Source organism: Littorina saxatilis, linkage group LG2, assembly GCF_037325665.1.
Source record: "Littorina saxatilis isolate snail1 linkage group LG2, US_GU_Lsax_2.0, whole genome shotgun sequence".
NCBI classification, from domain to species: Eukaryota; Metazoa; Mollusca; class Gastropoda; order Littorinimorpha; family Littorinidae; genus Littorina; species Littorina saxatilis.
The window spans coordinates 93,813,604-93,830,543 of NC_090246.1; the positions used below are offsets into that span (position 1 = coordinate 93,813,604).

Consider the following 16,940-nt stretch of genomic DNA (forward strand, 5'->3'; position numbering starts at 1 on the left):
CAACTTTACGACACAATCCAGACTTGTGACAGACCTGCGACCGACCGTCCACATGTCATTAATAATTTTCGTACTAATCTCTCTGTAACGCGAGGAACGGGTGGCAGCCTTGAATGCTAGCTTTGTAACAAAAAACCTTGTGGTTTTAGATGTTTTTGTCAATGTTGCTGTGACACAATATGTGTCCAATAGACAAATTCTGAAAATAACTCTGTGTGGTTTGTATGAGTTGTGAAATAGTGAATACCCTTGATTTTACTCTCACAAACATTGGAGGGGCCAATCACTGGCGAGGGGTGTGTCGGAAACACGTTGACAGGAGCACGGGTGATTTTATTTGTCAGAGGAAAAGCAAGGGTATTCACTCTTTTACAACCTGTACAAACCCGACGGAGTTATTTCTGAAAATCTTCAACAGTGGAACCCCCCTTTTACGACCTCCAAAAATCTGAGAAACTCGGGTCTTAAAAAGGAGGGAGTCCTAAATTGGGGGTACATTTACAGAGGTTATGAACAGGAAGTCCTAAAAACTAAGGTCTTAGAAGGGAGGAAGTCTTAAATTGGGGGGTCTTAAAAGGGGGGTTCCACTGTATTATTTGTTTTGTGTACTGTGTACTGTGAAGATGTGGGACCTGAACAGCCTGGAGTGTGTGCGTAACCTGGAGACGTCTGGCGGCAGTGTGTACAGCATCACCATCACCCAACACCACATCTTGTGTGGCACCTATGAGAACTGCATTCATGTGAGTTGCAAGTCTTCATGTTTGTTTGTTTTTTATTTCAGTGTTTTTATTTTTTTATTTCCTACTGTTTTTGTGTGTGTGTGTGTGTGTGTGTGTGTGTGTGTGTGTGTGTGTGTGTGTGTGTGTGTGTGTGTGTGTGTGTGTGTGTGTGTATGCATGTGTGTGTGTGTGTGCCTGCATGCATGTTTGTGTGTGTGTGTGTGTGTGTGTGTCTGCATCTGCCTCTGTGTTTGCGTGTGTGTGTGCGTGTGTGTGTGTGTTTTTTTGTGTGTGTGCATCTGCCTGTGTGTATACATGTATTTGTGTGTTTAATGGTGCATGTATGTACTAGTTCTATGAAGGGGCGTTTGCCTTTCTTGCTCATCTCCCAATTCCTGCAGCAGGTTTATACATTCTACAGCTTTTATTTACGTCACAGTCCTCAAAAATAATAGTCATTGACAGTTAAGTACTGAAAATTGTCCACAGTTTTCAGTAATTTATTAAATTCCATAGTTTTTGACTCAACTTTAACAAAGTTCACTGGACCAAAGAAACATGTTTGGTCTTGACTTCAGCTTAACTAGACCAGTGCATACATTTTAATGCGTGAGTACAACCTGCTCTATACCACTAAATTCACATCAATGCACTCGCAATGTTCCTCTGTATATGCAATGCATTTTGTGTACATACGTATAATGTGTTCTTTCTTCAGTTATCTGTTAAAATGTAGAAGTTTTTAGTTAGTCCCGTTTTAGGGCGAGGACTGGATGTAAAAAAGCAGATCACTGCTTAATCTATGACCCTCGTTGAATAAAGAATTGTCATTGTCATTGTCATTGTCATCGTCATCGCTTTCTTGGGTTTGTTTGGGGCCAGGTGTGGGAGCTGGTAACGTACAAGCAGCTGTCCACGCTGATGGGGCATTCTGGAACGGTGTACGCCCTCTCTGCCTTACAGACAGCCTCTGGAACCAAAGTCTTCAGCGCTTCCTATGATCGCTCCCTCAGGGTAAGTTCTGGATGAAGCATCTTTCTGTTGCCGTTGAAAGTTGTTAAAATGTGTGTGTGAGTGTGTTTGTGTGTGTGTCTGTGTGTGTGTGTGTGTGTGTGTCTGTGTCTGTGTGTGTGTGTGTGTGAATGTGTGTGTGTGTCTGTCTGTTTGTGTGTCTGTGTGTGTAGTTTGAAGCTAATCAGAAAACAGGATATTTTATTGTCAATCATTTAACTATTCCTGGATTTTGTTCTAATGTTTGTGAAAACTTTGATTGGTTTGTTGGTTGGACGGTTATTTGGTTGTTGCCTTTTTGTTGCGTTTTCATTTTTAACTGTGTTCGTCTTTGGATGTAACATATGTTTTGCTTGTTTGTATGTGGGTTGCAAATATTATGATTATCTTTGGTTTGTTGATTCATGGATACTAAGTCTTCTGTGATAGCAGCCATGGGTACGATATCGATTCCCTCATTGCCTGTCACACACATTGACAAAGGCATACTGGTGAATAGACAGACAGATACACACATTTATGAGAACAATCATGAATTCATACATGAGAGAATGAGAGAGAGAAAGAGAGGGGGGATGTGGAGAGAGAGAGAGAGAGAGAGAGAGAGAGAGAGAGAGAGAGAGACACACAGACACACACTTTGAATCAACATACAAATGTTATCATTTTCTAACTTGTTTATTGGATAGAAAAGATAACAAAAGAGGAGGTAAACAAGGTGAAACGCTGTCTGCAACAATATCTGTTCTTTAACCAATTCATTCAGTAATAACAGTGCTTAGTGTTAGTGTAGTATGAAGCTTTCCCCCCAATGTGTGTGGCGCCCTTCTGCTACATAAGCTGTTGTGTCTTTTTGTGTGTGCTGTCTTCGGATAACGTTTCACTCTAAAGTTGTGAGATGCTTTTCCCTTCCACCGCCCTCATACCCTCAACCCTTCAACACTACGGCCTTGCATGTCACTTTATTCAACATGGCCTGTTTCCCTTTTCCCTTATCTTCTTGCTCCCACATTTCATCTCTGGCTGAAGAGACAAATCAAATCGAAACAGTCATGATCATAATGATGATAACTAAAACAACTGTCAGGAGAAAGAAGGGGATACTGTAGACCGAACAAAACAAAATAAAACAAAACCTGTAGAAACTAGGAATCCATAAAGAAACTAAAAGGTATTTCTGGAAAATCAAAAACAAGAACTGAAGTCGGTAACACAAGAGTCAGTGAGAGAGTAACGCCCCTTGAGAGAGGAGTTATGTTCCTTTTAGCGACGTCCGATTTGTTCGAGGAGGTTGAAAAGCTTGGGGTAGTACTCCAGTTCGTTCTCGGCCATGGCAGGGTTGATAGGTCCAGGGGCAGCACCTGTCGCTAGCAGAACACTTTTTATGATTATTTGTTTTTGTTGTTTTTACATTTAGTCAAGTTTTGATGTATGTGTGTGTGTGTGTGTGTGATGCATTGGTGTATGTGTGTGTGTCTGTGCGTGTGTGTGTGTGTAGAGCGATTCAGACCAAACTACTGGACCGATCTTTATGAAATTTTACATGAGAGTTCCTGGGAATGATATCCGAGGAACTTTTTTTCGATAAATACTTTTTGATGACGTCATATCTGGCTTTTTGTAAAAGTTGAGGCGGCACTGTCACACCCTCATTTTTCAATCAAATTGATTGACATTTTGGCCAAGCAATCTTCGACAAAGGCCGGACTTTGGTATTGCATTTCAGCTGGGTGGCTTAAAAATTAATTAATGACTTTGGTCATTAAAAATCTGAAAATTGTAAAAAAAAAAATTTTTTATAAAACGATCCAAATTTACGTTCATCTTATTCTTCATCATTTTCTGATTCCAAAAACATATAAATATGTTATATTTGGATTAAAAACAAGCTCTGAAAATTAAAAATATAAAAATTATGATCAAAATTAAATTTTTGAAATCAATTTAAAAACACTTTCATCTTATTCCTTGTCGGTTCCTGATTCCAAAAACATATAGATATGATATGTTTAGATTAAAAACACGCTCAGAAAATTAAAATGAAGAGAGGTACAGAAAAGCGTGCTATCCTTCTCAGCGCAACTACTACCCCGCTCTTCTTGTCAATTTCACTGCCTTTGCCATGAGCGGAGGTGGACTGACGATGCTCTTTCTGAAAAATTGCATTGCGTTCAGTTTCATTCTGTGAGTTCGACAGCTTGACTAAATGTTGTATTTTCGCCTTACGCGACTTGTTTGTTGTTGTTGTTGTTGTTGTTGATCCAATTTGTTGGTGCATACTAACTGTTAGTTTTAAATTTGTTTAGTCATGCAATAATAACCGTGTTTCTGTGACTTTCTCTGTCTGTCTGTCGATCTTTTTCTCTGTCTGCCTACAAGTCTATCAGTCTGTTTGCCCACTGGTCTGGATCTTTTGGTATTCTTTTTTCAGTGTATTTTTGCTTGAGTATATGCTTCACACATTCATTAGTGCGTTGTGCCATATGCATATTATCTCTGTAAATACTAAACACAATTAAAATCCACACACGTGCATTCTCGCAAGCATGAAGGCACGCTTAAACACACACACACACACACACGCAAGTTGGTTTCATATGTAAAATTGCCATTTCCAAATATTTTTCTGGCCCACAGAGAAAGAATAAGGAATAGTTGCACAGATTCATTGTCTTTGTTTAATATATTACGAGCATTTTAAAACACATCACTCACTAACATAGAAACCAGAGGATGTGACATGGATTTAAATACAATCTGTTGTTGTTGAAAAGACAAGAAATGGGTATAACTTTTTTCTCTAAAAATGTTTGTTTCATTGATTAATTAGAGTTTTAATAACAGAAATCAAGAGAATATGATATTACATGTATTGTATTCGCCGCTAAACAGTGGAACCCCTCTTAAAAGGACCTATAACAAAAATCTGACTAAGTCAGTTTTTAAAATGAAGGGAATCTCAATGCATGTATCGAAATAAGTTTACAGATGTTAGGAACAGAAAAATTAATTTGAAAATGTGTCCTTATGGGGGGAGGGGGGGGGGAGGGGGGACGAGAAGCTTAAAACTGGGGTCCTAAAAGTACTTGATAGGCATTAAAGGACTGGCAAATCATTTGACAAAGTAGAGCCCAGCTGTGTGGAAGGACCCAGATACAGTGGAACCCCCCTTTAAAGACCTCCAACAATCTTTGAAAATCAGGTCTTAAAAAAAGGAGAGAGTCTTAAAATAGGGGTAAATTGACTGAGGTTATGAACAGAAAGTCTGAGAAAACAGGGTCTGAATATGGAAGGAGTCAAGGAGTCTTAAACTGGGGGGCGGGGGGGTGTCTTAAAAGGGAGGTTCCACTGTACTACCCAGCCAGCCCTGAGGCTTCATACCAGACTGCCAGCGCGCAGGGCGGGGTTTGAACATGTTGTCTGGGCCGTAGAATCTGTAGCCTGCACAGCACAGAAAAACAAGAAATTCACACATGAGATTTTATCGCAAATTTTTCGAATTTCGGTAAATTTTAAACCCCAATCTCAAGGAGTTTTGTGTCTTGGTTAATTGTCAAAATCAGCAATAAAAAGAGTTGTAGAACACGGGTTCGCTCACTATTGGTAATTTCAGAAAAAAGAAGTTCAGAATCAGAAGTCTAACAGTTCTTGTTCAGGTGGTTCGACCCTCCAGGAAAACAAAACAAAACTTAAAAAAGTATAGGATTGTTTCAGCTACATTAGAAAGCGGGTCCCAGTGACCCGAAACTATATACGTCACTATGTGTTTTTTGTTTTATGTTAGTGTCGAAGGAATGTCAGGAAAACGAATTGCTCGACAGAATGAAAAGTTGTCTATCGTTCGCGCAAAATCGAATCACGAAGGTAAGAAATATTTTAAGTGTCTTTTGTGATTTACGAGCAGCGTGCTTCACATGATTCAGGTTTTTGTATTTGTTCAATCAACGTACAATTCCGGCCTCCTCATCACTTCTGTTCCCCCTGTTCCCGCTTTTGCCTTTGATGTATTGATCTATATCAGTGCTTTGATATCGTCCGTCTGCTTTTGAATTTTGCTCTTGCTTTGACGTCGGCAGTTCATATAATTGTTGTTATGTGTTTGATGTTGTCCTATAACTTCCAATTATTGTCCAATCAATTTATAGTCGCAGCGTGTTTGCATAATGACGTTTATAGCCCTTAATGACGTCATGGCTGAAAACGAGCAAGTTGTGTACATGGGTTGTTTCTTTCTTTCTTTATTTGGTGTTTAACGTCGTTTTCAACCACGAAGGTTATATCGCGACGGACATGGGTTGTTGATAATATGCTTCGTAGCCCTTCTTTGATGTTTGGACATCAAGCCTTTGATCTTTCGTGTTGTAATAAAAACTCATTTTAGCTGTATTGTCCAAGTCTCGGCGAGCAGTATGTTCCACGCCCACTCCTGGTTTCTATTCTGCCCTTATTGGTCGTCTGGACTTAAAAAAAAAACCTTAGCGCTATATGTCTACATGCACTGTTTTCATACATCCGCCTTTTTCTAGAGATGTCAGAGTGCCTGCATACTTGCTGCTTGCAAATATACTTGTACATAATAATAAGCGAATACATTTTCCGAGTCCGTATGAGCGTAACCAAAGGTGCATGGGCGGGCGCCTGTCTTGCTGGAAAGAACTTAGTCAAGGAGAAGATATATATGAATTTAGAATGAGAACACCGCTAAAAATGCCAAAATGTGCACTCAATCGCTTGTTACTTTTGAAGAAAAGTTAAAAATACACGTTGGAATGTAAGCGGCAACGACGCACATATTAAAGGATGACCTCCCTTGCTCATGACATAATTCTTCCGCATTCTCACTTTTGACGTCAATCTCTCTCTCTATATATAAATATATTGTCACATATATGTATGTAGGGTTAATTGTGAACGATCGTCCATCATTCTTTGCAGACTGAAACACAAAGAACACCCAGCGCACAATTTGAACAGACGGAATACGGCTCGCACGTTATTAAAAGCATTTACCAAAAAATCAAATACAAGAAGGAAAGCGTAAAGAAACATCGACTGAATCCCATACTCCAACACAGGAGTAACAATTAGGAAGAAGCACGTGTGTCATAGCTTACCAACACTTTTTTGTTTTGTTTAAACAGTTTTTTTATTCAGTTGCATAAATACAAAGCCATTATTGAATGTTATAATAAAGGAACACAACACTTTGATTTAACACGAACAGATGTCTCCTGACTAATTAATACTTAAGAGACTTTGTTTTATTAAAATACCCAGGGGCGTGTTTAGTTAACACCCATGTTTACCAGCACAAAAATCGAATAATGCTGATACTGTATGAAGATTTAACATTGACGGTTTTAGTTGAAGTCACAGTCCTTCCTGTGTAATAATATAATAAAATAAAACATAAATAAAAAGGCTTACTATCTCAGACCTGGCTAGCCTTTCTCGTGGGATAAGACCACGCCTCTACTTGGACATCTACCAAAAATCAATAGCCTTGATGCTGTCTGTACAAAGTGGGAATTTTGGTATGAATTAATTTCTTTTTGTGAAATTTTATCTTAAAACATTCTCTCTCTGCTGAGAAAGCAGAAAGGATGTTGATTTTTGGTATGTGTTTAAGTGGAGGGATGTTCTTATCCATGTAAAACCATGATCTGAGAAGGTAAGCCGGGAGGTCTGTGGCTTCAACTTGGAAAGTTGGTTACATGTACTTCTTTTAGCTTTGTTTTGCTTGACGTTAAAAAAAGATATGTGAAAGAGATTTGTTTAAATTCATTGCCTATAGGTGTGACGTCAGAGGTCGCCCGTGTGCGTCCATCCATTTATTAAATGTTGTCAAAACAGGATAAATTTAGACTGACAAGGTCATAGTTCCTAGAATAAATCTAGACTGACACGGTCCTAGTGTAATGCTTTTAAAGGCTTTCAGGAAATTATGTGTGCATGTAGAACTTAAACTCTGTCGCTATGTGACAGCTGAATGTCATGCGTGACCTGCAAATCTTTTCATTTGATAGATAGTTTTAAAAAAAGAAGTTTTTATCCTTTTAAAAATTGTGCTTTGGGCAGGTCTTATGCGCTATCGACCATGTCCTGTGTTTTTTAACCGCTAAACAGACACGAACACCAATAATACAAATCTTTGATTTTGTGAGCTGTGGACTTTGCTTAAAGTTGCAGAAAGTGATTTTTAACGAAAAAAGTTTGGCTCTCTTTTGAAGTGGGGACGAGGCCTGACGGTATAACGATCACAATCTGCGATAGTTTGACCTTTGCATTATCCAGACGGCTAATTATTTTACTTTGGCTCAACTTTTTACATGCTGTCGATACCTAACCAGATTTTGAACTTTCACTTATTGCAAAAATCCTTGAAAAATAGAATTATTCTTTAAAAATTACTTCTTACTTTTTGACGAAAATCGCAGTTATTTTTGATGCAGTGTATCAAGAAATAACTTTGTCAGGAAAAGTCACTGTAATGGCGAGGGAAATACCAATTGCACGGTCAATAGAAACAAGGTTGAGACTTCTGTCATTAGTCTGTTTTCTGGATTTTGACACATCTTAACAGTGGATGTCTTGCGAATAAGGTCGATAGTTCTTCAGTATGTGCACTCTTCTTTTTCTTTTTAAAGAAATAGAGACAGACTTTGACACTTAACGATCAGATTTTCGACAGTGGGTGAAATAATTTCCCGACAGAGTTCAGAGGAGCAAAGTTAGTTTGTAAAAGTTATTGGCTTTTCCCGTAATACCCCCCCCCCCCCCCCCCCCTCACGTCTTGTCTGTCTGTCTGTCTCTGTCCCTCTGTCTCTCTTGCCATCTGTCTCTCTGTCTCTCTCGCCATCTGTCTCTCTGTCTTTGTCTCTCTCTGCTCTCTGTCTCCCTCTCTCTCTTTCTCTCTCTCTCTCTCTCTCTCTCTCTCTCTCTCTCTCTCTCTCTCTCTCTCTCTCTCTCTCTCTCTCTCTCTCTCTCTCTCAATGTTCTACAGACTTATGATTGCGTTTGGTTGATCTTCATACGTATGATTGTTCTGGTTATCAGACGCGTGATTGGTCCTACAACCCGTGGCGGTTTTTAAAAAGCACCTTCCTTCTTCTGTCAGCGATCATATGACACCAGCGCATATCTGTTCTGGTTTTCACATGGTATAAGAGGTTCCTTGCTCTTGGACGCATTCCGAAACTCTACAGCATTCCAGTCTGTGTATGGTGGGAACTTGTTTGCTTTAATTAATGTTGCACAAATATAGACAGTCCAGACCTGTTTACTCTTTCGGAATGGGCGGAAGTTTTAGGGATTTAAGATCGTTTTTCCGCTTGTCCGCGCACTGCTTGAAGTCTTCCGCAATTTGGCGCGATTTTGAGAAAAAAATATTTGTGATGTTTTCGGTAAAAAGTCGCGATAGTTTTCTCAGTATTAAGACGTCTTTCGTCCATTTCCGGTAAGAACGGTGTCTTCTTCCGGGACTTTGGTTACACGTGTTGCCTGTTGGTGTCCTTTTGCAAAATGCCTCCCAAAAGAAAGGAACAACACCGACACCGACACGAAACTGACGATGAAGAGCGCGATAGTGTGTGTGGGGCAAAGAAGAAGAGAATCTATTAGGCAAAAAAAAAAATAGGTCTGTTTACGGTAACATAGGGTGAAAAAATAGGGTCGGTAGGTTGGGCTTTTTTTTTTCTCCCATTTTTTCCCTCTTTTTTTGTTTTTGTTTTTTTGTTCTCCCCTCTCTATGATGTTTCACAGTTCATTTCTTCTCATCAATCCGTTTTTGCCCAACATAACTATAAACAGTACTTTGAGCTTACCTCCCTGCTGTCGTCTGCTGTTTGAGCGCAAACAGCTCTATTTTGGATGCGTTTTTTTTGTTTTTTTCAGACGATCCAAAAAAAAGATTAGGGTCGGGCCTAAAAACTAGGGTCGGTCGGGTTACCGTAAACAGACCTATTTTTTTTTTGTGGCCTTATCAGAAGTGGAAAGAAGATTACTCAAAGAAATATCCGGACTTGACGGTTTCCAGGAAATTTGGACCAAGCCATTCTTACTGCACGCTGTGTGAGTCATTTCTCGATCACTCATGGTATGAAGAATGATTGTGAACCGCGGGTTCTGATTCGTTGAAATCAAACCAACTCTCAGTTTTAACCAATCCAACACTGCGGGTGTCACCCGTTTGGGTACCGGCACGGTTGGCCTAGTGGTAAGGCGTCCACCCCGTGATCGGGAGGTCGTGGGTTCGAACCCCGGCCGGGTCATACCTAAGACTTTAAAATTGGCAATCTAGTGGCTGCTCCGCCTGGCGTCTGGCATTATGGGGTTAGTGCTAGGACTGGTTGGTCCGGTGTCAGAATAATGTGACTGGGTGAGATATGAAGCCTGTGCTGCGACTTCTGTCTTGTGTGTGGCGCACGTTATATGTCAAAGCAGCACCGCCCTGATATGGCCCTTCGTGGTCGGCTGGGCGTTAAACAAACAAACAAACAAACAAACAAACAAACCCGTTTGGGTGGTAACTTTGTCGTGCACCTCAGCCCTGTACCTCCTTGTTTGCTTTACAATGTATGTAACCTTACGTGTTATGCCCATGGAACGTTTTGTCAACTCCATGTGCTAGCTCCTGCTCTACACACGGGTAAAATGAGCGCTTCCGGGGTTATAACGCGAGACAACTCATGTGATCTTGCCGCGAGGTTCCGTCTGTTACCATTGTCTTTTTACCGTATAAAATGCACGACTTACACACGAACTGTTACCAAAGCGACATGCTATTTGGGGCCAATGGACGTTTTTTCCCTTTTCGTGTGATCTTGCCGCGAGGTTCCGCCTGTACAGGGTGGGCCATAAAAAGTGTCCACATTTAATTTGTTAATATTTTTCCTGTAAAGTGATATTTTCTTTTCTGTTTCAGATAGAATTTGAGACAAGCATCTTAGAATTCTTTTAAAGCCTGAATGGATCGCATTCCAGTACAGGAAAGGACCAAAATCGTTGAACTTTACTTTGCTACCAATTCTGTGGTTCTCGCCCAGCGCGCTTTTCGGAGAGAGTTCCCTGGCACACACTGTCCATGTGCGAGAACTGTGAAGCGCCTCGTGGATAAATTCAGGAACACTGGTAGTCTCGCAGTGGTGGCTGGATGTGTTCATGGGGCTGATTAGGTGCCCAAAATCTCATGTTTTGTTTGTTGACATGTCCACTCAAATGAAAATGGGCTTCATCGCTGAAGAAAATGAGGTCGAGAACTCCTGGGTTGTTTTCAATTCTTTCAAAAATGCGTTGACGGAATTCTAACCTTTCTCTTTTGTTTGCATCAGTTTGTTGTTGGAGAATTTGTATCTTGTACGGAATCAATCCTAAGTCTTTGTGTATGATCCTTCGTACAGATGTCCTCGAGATACCGACTTCCTGTGACAGCCGCCTTGTTGATTTTCGTGGGGATTCCTGCAAACGGTCCCTTACTGCTTCAATGTTAGCTGGACTTCTAGCAGAAAATGGTCGACCACTATGTCCTTTATTGTTATCTGCGAGACTACCAGTGTTCCTGAATTTATCCACGAGGCGCTTCACAGTTCTCGCACATGGACAGTGTGTGCCAGGGAACTCTCTCCGAAAAGCGCGCTGGGCGAGAACCACAGAATTGATAGCAAAGTAAAGTTCAACGATTTTGGTCCTTTCCTGTACTGGAATGCGATCCATTCAGGCTTTAAAAGAATTCTAAGATGCTTGTCTCAAATTCTATCTGAAACAGAAAAGAAAATATCACTTTACAGGAAAAATATTAACAAATTAAATGTGGACACTTTTTATGGCCCACCCTGTATATACACGTAAAATTCCACTCGTGCAAAAAACACGAGTGTACGTGGAAGTTTCAGCCCACGAACGCAGAAGAAGAAGAAGAAGTTCCGCCTGTTACCAGCCGAAAGAAAGAAGGGGCATAACCTCACCAGAACCGCCCATTGGCTAGACAAGCCTTCTTCCCCTGGTAGTAAATAAGGCCGGACGTAAATACAAAATCTCTGATCTTAAAAAAAAAAAAATAAATAAAAAAAATGTACTCCATGTGCTATATGCAAAGCTCTCATTTACAATAAGCAATCAATTAACAGGAAAAAAGAAGGCACACCAAACAGAAATCAGTATATGTAACGGTAAAGTTGGTTGGTTGGTTGGTTGGTTGGTTATTATTTTTTTATCGTCTCTTCAACTGTAACGGTAAAGTACTGCGATACTCTCGATCGATTTGTCACTCGCCCTCAAAAGGGAGAGGAAAACCAGAGGAAAGGCTTTTAGTTTTGAAGATCCACCGGTAAGTGTTCCCCCTGTCTAATTCTGTGTAGCAAATCGCGAAGGGGCTTTAACAGGCTTTCGTCGTCGTCATTATTCAGGAAAAAGCGCGGGATTTGACGGAAATGTAATACTTTGGTGCCCTTGGGGTAGGGATTGCTTTGGTTTATCCGTCCAGGTTCACATATGATAAGTTTGAATGTTTGAGCAAGGAACGTCTTGGGGGACAGAGATTAACTTTTTCCAACATGTGCTTCTGCGTACATTTAGAAAACACAGACACACGTACGCACACAGACACGCGCACATACAGGCACACATACAGGCCCGCGCACTTTCTCACACACACACACACACACACACACGTGCACGCATACGCACACACACACACACACACACACACACACACACACACACACACACACACACACACACACATTGTCTTTCAAAAAACCTCCGGCATGAATAATGATACACAGCGTAATGCAGTAGTAACACAATCACATTGAGTGCTCTTTTCATAACACTCGGAGCGAAGTTGTCAAACCCGTAAAAATGTCTTCAGCACATAGGCCATGTGAAAGGTCTGGATGGACAGATAGGTTAAAGGCACAGTCCTTCCCGTGGAAACTGTGCGGCTTATCGTGTCAGATCTTGCCAGGCTGTCACATGGGATGCGAATATCTCTCCACTTGGACACATACCCCAAAACAACATCCTGGCCGCTTTCTGTGCAGCGTGAACATTTTGGATGAATTAAATTTATAGAAAGAAATAAGTTCATCATAAACATCCCCACTGTACACAGAGAGCCTTGTTGAGTTTTGGTGGAAGTACCAGTGGAGGGGGGGGGGTCTTAAGTCCATGGAAAAAACCCTGCCCAGATCTGAAATGGAAGGTCGAATTGTTTACACGGGCAGTCCCCCGAAAACGGCGTATGGCAGCCTGAAAGGAGCCCCCCCCCCCCCCCCCCAAACGGCATATGGCGGCCCGAAAGGAGTCCCCCCAAAAACGGCGTATGGCAGTCTGAAAGGAGTCCCCCCAAAAACGGCGTATGGCAGCCTGAAAGGAGTCCCCCGAAAACGGCGTATGACAGCCTGAAAGGAGTCTCCCGAAAACGGCGTATGGCAGCCTGAAAGGAGTCTCCCGAAAACGGCGTATGGCAGCCTGAAAGGAGTCTCCCGAAAACGGCGTATGGCAGCCTGAAAGGAGTCCCCCGAAAACGGCATATGACAGCCTGAAAGGAGTCTCCCGAAAACGGCGTATGGCAGCCTGAAAGGAGTCTCCCGAAAACGGCGTATGGCAGCCTGGAAAGGCGGGGTTAAAAACGGTCATACACGTAATATCCGCAATGAACGAAGAAGAAGAAGAAGAAAAATGTTACACAGGAAGGATTGTTCCTTTAAGGTGTTCGCACGAAGTTCATCGCTAGACTCTCAAAGGACCCAGCTTCCTCAGGCTTCGGACAGCATGTCACCAGTCGGGAGTGATGAATATTGGATTTTGGCGCTTCCTGACAGTCTTTAATGGACACGAGAAGACTTGGAGGCACGTTCGACACATGCTGCTTGTCATTTTTGGTCATCATCCAGCGGTCGCGACTACCATTGCCCTTCCCGTTGAGGTTAAAAGTTAAACACGTTTAAAGACACCGAATACTTCTTGCGAAACTCAGTTACATGTTGCTGCTACCATTGCCCTTCACGTTGAGGTTAAACGTTAGACACGTTTAAAGGCACCGAGTACTGCTTACGAAACTCAATTATGTATTTACTATTTTATTATTATCTCTGTGTGTATGGGTGTGGGTGGGTCGGGGTTAGGGGCGCTGTGAGTTTTATTTAATTTAATATATTTATTTTATTTGTTTATTTTATTTGTTTGAATTTACCTGCGTTTTCTTCACGCTACGTACAAATGCCCCATTTTTCCCCTTATGAACTCGTAAACACATGCAATATCAATGCATAAGGTAGGCGGTAGATTATCATAAGAAGCGAAAGCAGAAACAAAAGATATTTGATTCAACAATAATATTACTTCAGCATTAATTTCTGCGTTTTCTTCCTACTGGTTCCCGGAGAGTTAATTTTCTCTGAAGCTAATTGATGTACACGTATGGAAGACGGAACGGACAGTAGTGGTCAATAAAACAATAGAACAGTTAATAGTTGAATTGGTAAAAAAAAAAAAAAAAAAAAAAAAAAAAAGGGCAGGCGGTTTCTACGTGCGTAAAGAAAAGGAAAAATTAGTAAGACATTACAGGATTGATTTATTTTGTTTGTTTGCTTAACGCCCAGCCGACCACTAAGGGCCATATCAGGGCGGTGCTGCTTTGACATATAACGTGCGCCACACACAAGACAGAAGTCGCAGCACAGGCTTCATGTCTCACCCAGTCACATTATTCTGACACCGGACCAACCAGTCCTAGCACTAACCCCATATTAATGCCAGACGCCAGGCGGAGCAGCCACTAGATTACCAATTTTAAAGTCACGTCTTAGGTATGACCCGGCCGGGGTTCGAACCCACGACCTCCCGATCACGGGGCGGACGCCTTACCACTAGGCCAACCGTGCCGGTCAGGATGGATTTATTTTGTTTGAAAAAGCGTGTTCAAAGAGGAAACAAAGTGGTTGACGTCGTTACACAATAGTTGACGTCGTTACACAGTGGTTGACGTCGTTACACAGTGGTTGACGTCGTTACACAGTAGTTGACGTCGTTACACAGTGGTTGACGTCGTTACACAGTGGTTGACGTCGTTACACAGTGGTTGACGTCATTACACAGTGGTTGACGTCGTTACACAGTGGTTGACGTCATTACACAGTGGTTGACGTCGTTACACAGTGGTTGACGTCGTTACACAGTGGTTGACGTCGTTACACAGTGGTTGACGTCGTTACACAGTGGTTGACGTCGTTACACAGTGGTTGACGTCGTTACACAGTGGTTGGTTTGAAGGGTAATGGAGACAAGGGTTTTATTTCTCTTCGAATTCAAGGAGTTCAGGGTTGAAAGGTATTGATTGACCGGGGCGTAGAGTTTACGACAGTACAGTAAGCCCGTTTTTCTGCGAAGCGGAATGGGTTATATTGACGGAGATTATTGATATGTGAGGAAGCTACATGGTTCTTGGTTGCTTTGCCGTCATCAAACTTTTGTGGGGTCATCACGTCAAAACGGTAAAAGGACAGGTAGAAGTTTGTCTCCATGGCATAGATTCAAGATTCAGAGAAATACCAATAGTCGACATGGGAGAATACTTCCATTCTCAATAGACTGCAATAGCTAGGTAGCAGAGCTTGAGAGAGAATGGGGGTTGTAGAGATTGGCCCCTCAAAGAGAAAGAAATGGTAGGAATAGTGGAACAGTTGACAAAAGTAAAGTGGTTTAATGACAGTCGACTGATCTTTGAACGACCATCGAAAACATAGCATAGGAATCTAGGTGACATGTAGCCACCGAACACTTTTGTGGGTTTGGTTACAGATGGGTTGTGGTTATGAAAAAGACTGGTCTGCAGGTTTACAACATGTGACAGGGAAGTGTGGAACAACGTAGAGCCGACAAGTGGCCATCCGACAATGATTTGGGCGTGGTTATAGAAATGATGGCTACAGGTGATTGGTCTTGGTCTTGGCTCAGTGACCGTTCTTAACAAAATGGATAGAGGTACGCCATTAAGGAGACTGGTTTGGGTTCACTTGTGATAGACTAGGCTCACGGTACCAGAAGACCGGTATGGGATCGGTTTTGAAAGAAATGATGTAAGTGCACCATTTGGGAAGACACAGTTCTAGAAGACCAGTATTGGTTGTGACATAGCGGGCACTGTTCTAGAAGACTTGTTTGGGTTGTGCCAGAGTGGGCACAGTTCTAGAAGACCGGTATGGGTTGTGACATAGCGGGCACAGTTCTAGAAGACTTGTTTGGGTTGTGCCAGAGTGGGCACAGTTCTAGAAGACCGGTATGGGTTGTGACATAGCGGGCACAGTTCTAGAAGACTTGTTTGGGTTGTGACAGAGTGGGCACAGTTCTAGAAGACCGGTATGGGTTGTGACATAGCGGGCACAGTTCTAGAAGACTTGTTTGGGTTGTGACAGAGTGGGCACAGTTCTAGAAGACCGGTATGGGTTGTGACATAGCGGGCACAGTTCTAGAAGACTTGTTAGGGTTGTGACAGAGTGGGCACAGTTCTAGAAGACCGGTATGGGTTGTGACATAGCGGGCACACTTCTAGAAGACTTGTTTGGGTTGTGACAGAGTGGGCACAGTTCTAGAAGACCGGTATGGGTTGTGACATAGCGGGCACAGTTCTAGAAGACTTGTTTGGGTTGTGACAGAGTGGGCACAGTTCTAGAAGACCGGTATGGGTTGTGACATAGCGGGCACAGTTCTAGAAGACTGGTTTGGGTTGTGACAGAGTGGGCACAGTTCTAGACCGGTATGGGTTGTGACATAGCGGGCACAGTTCTAGAAGACTTGTTTGGGTTGTTACAGAGTGGGCACAGTTCTAGAAACTGGTTTGGATGTGGGAGGACTCACCACTGTCTGCAGATGGTGTTGTCTTCTTACCTTTGCCATCTTCTGGAACAACAAAACAGACAATCTAAATCTCTGATTGGTAAAGAAAATCGAGACAGTGATAATTGCGCAAATTTTAGGTGTTCCTTTTTTGGTCGAAGGGAAAGTGATTTGATGTCGGGCTTCACAATCAAACGGATCTTAACTCTCTTTTTCGAGATTGCTTTTTTTTGGAGGTATCGTATTTACATCCCTAAGGGTCTCATACGGTTGTGTGTTGTGTGCCGCTCGAAAACGGATTTGTCTTCTTTTCGTGTCATTTCTATCTAGTCCAGTCCATCCTGTCGAAACGTTGTACACTGGAACGATTCA

The 16,940-nt window shown here is 42.0% G+C and overlaps 1 protein-coding gene across 2 annotated transcripts in view; it reads left to right on the forward strand.

Moving 5' to 3' along the window:
• LOC138960210 (E3 ubiquitin-protein ligase TRAF7-like) overlaps positions 1-16,940 on the forward strand; it is a 70,402-nt gene that overhangs the window by 15,554 nt on the left and 37,908 nt on the right. For both annotated transcript variants that reach the window (XM_070331991.1, XM_070331992.1), the window contains 2 exons: positions 624-743; positions 1,605-1,736. In XM_070331991.1, coding sequence (XP_070188092.1) covers positions 624-743; positions 1,605-1,736 — 252 coding nt within the window. The remainder of the gene's footprint in view (positions 1-623; positions 744-1,604; positions 1,737-16,940) is intronic.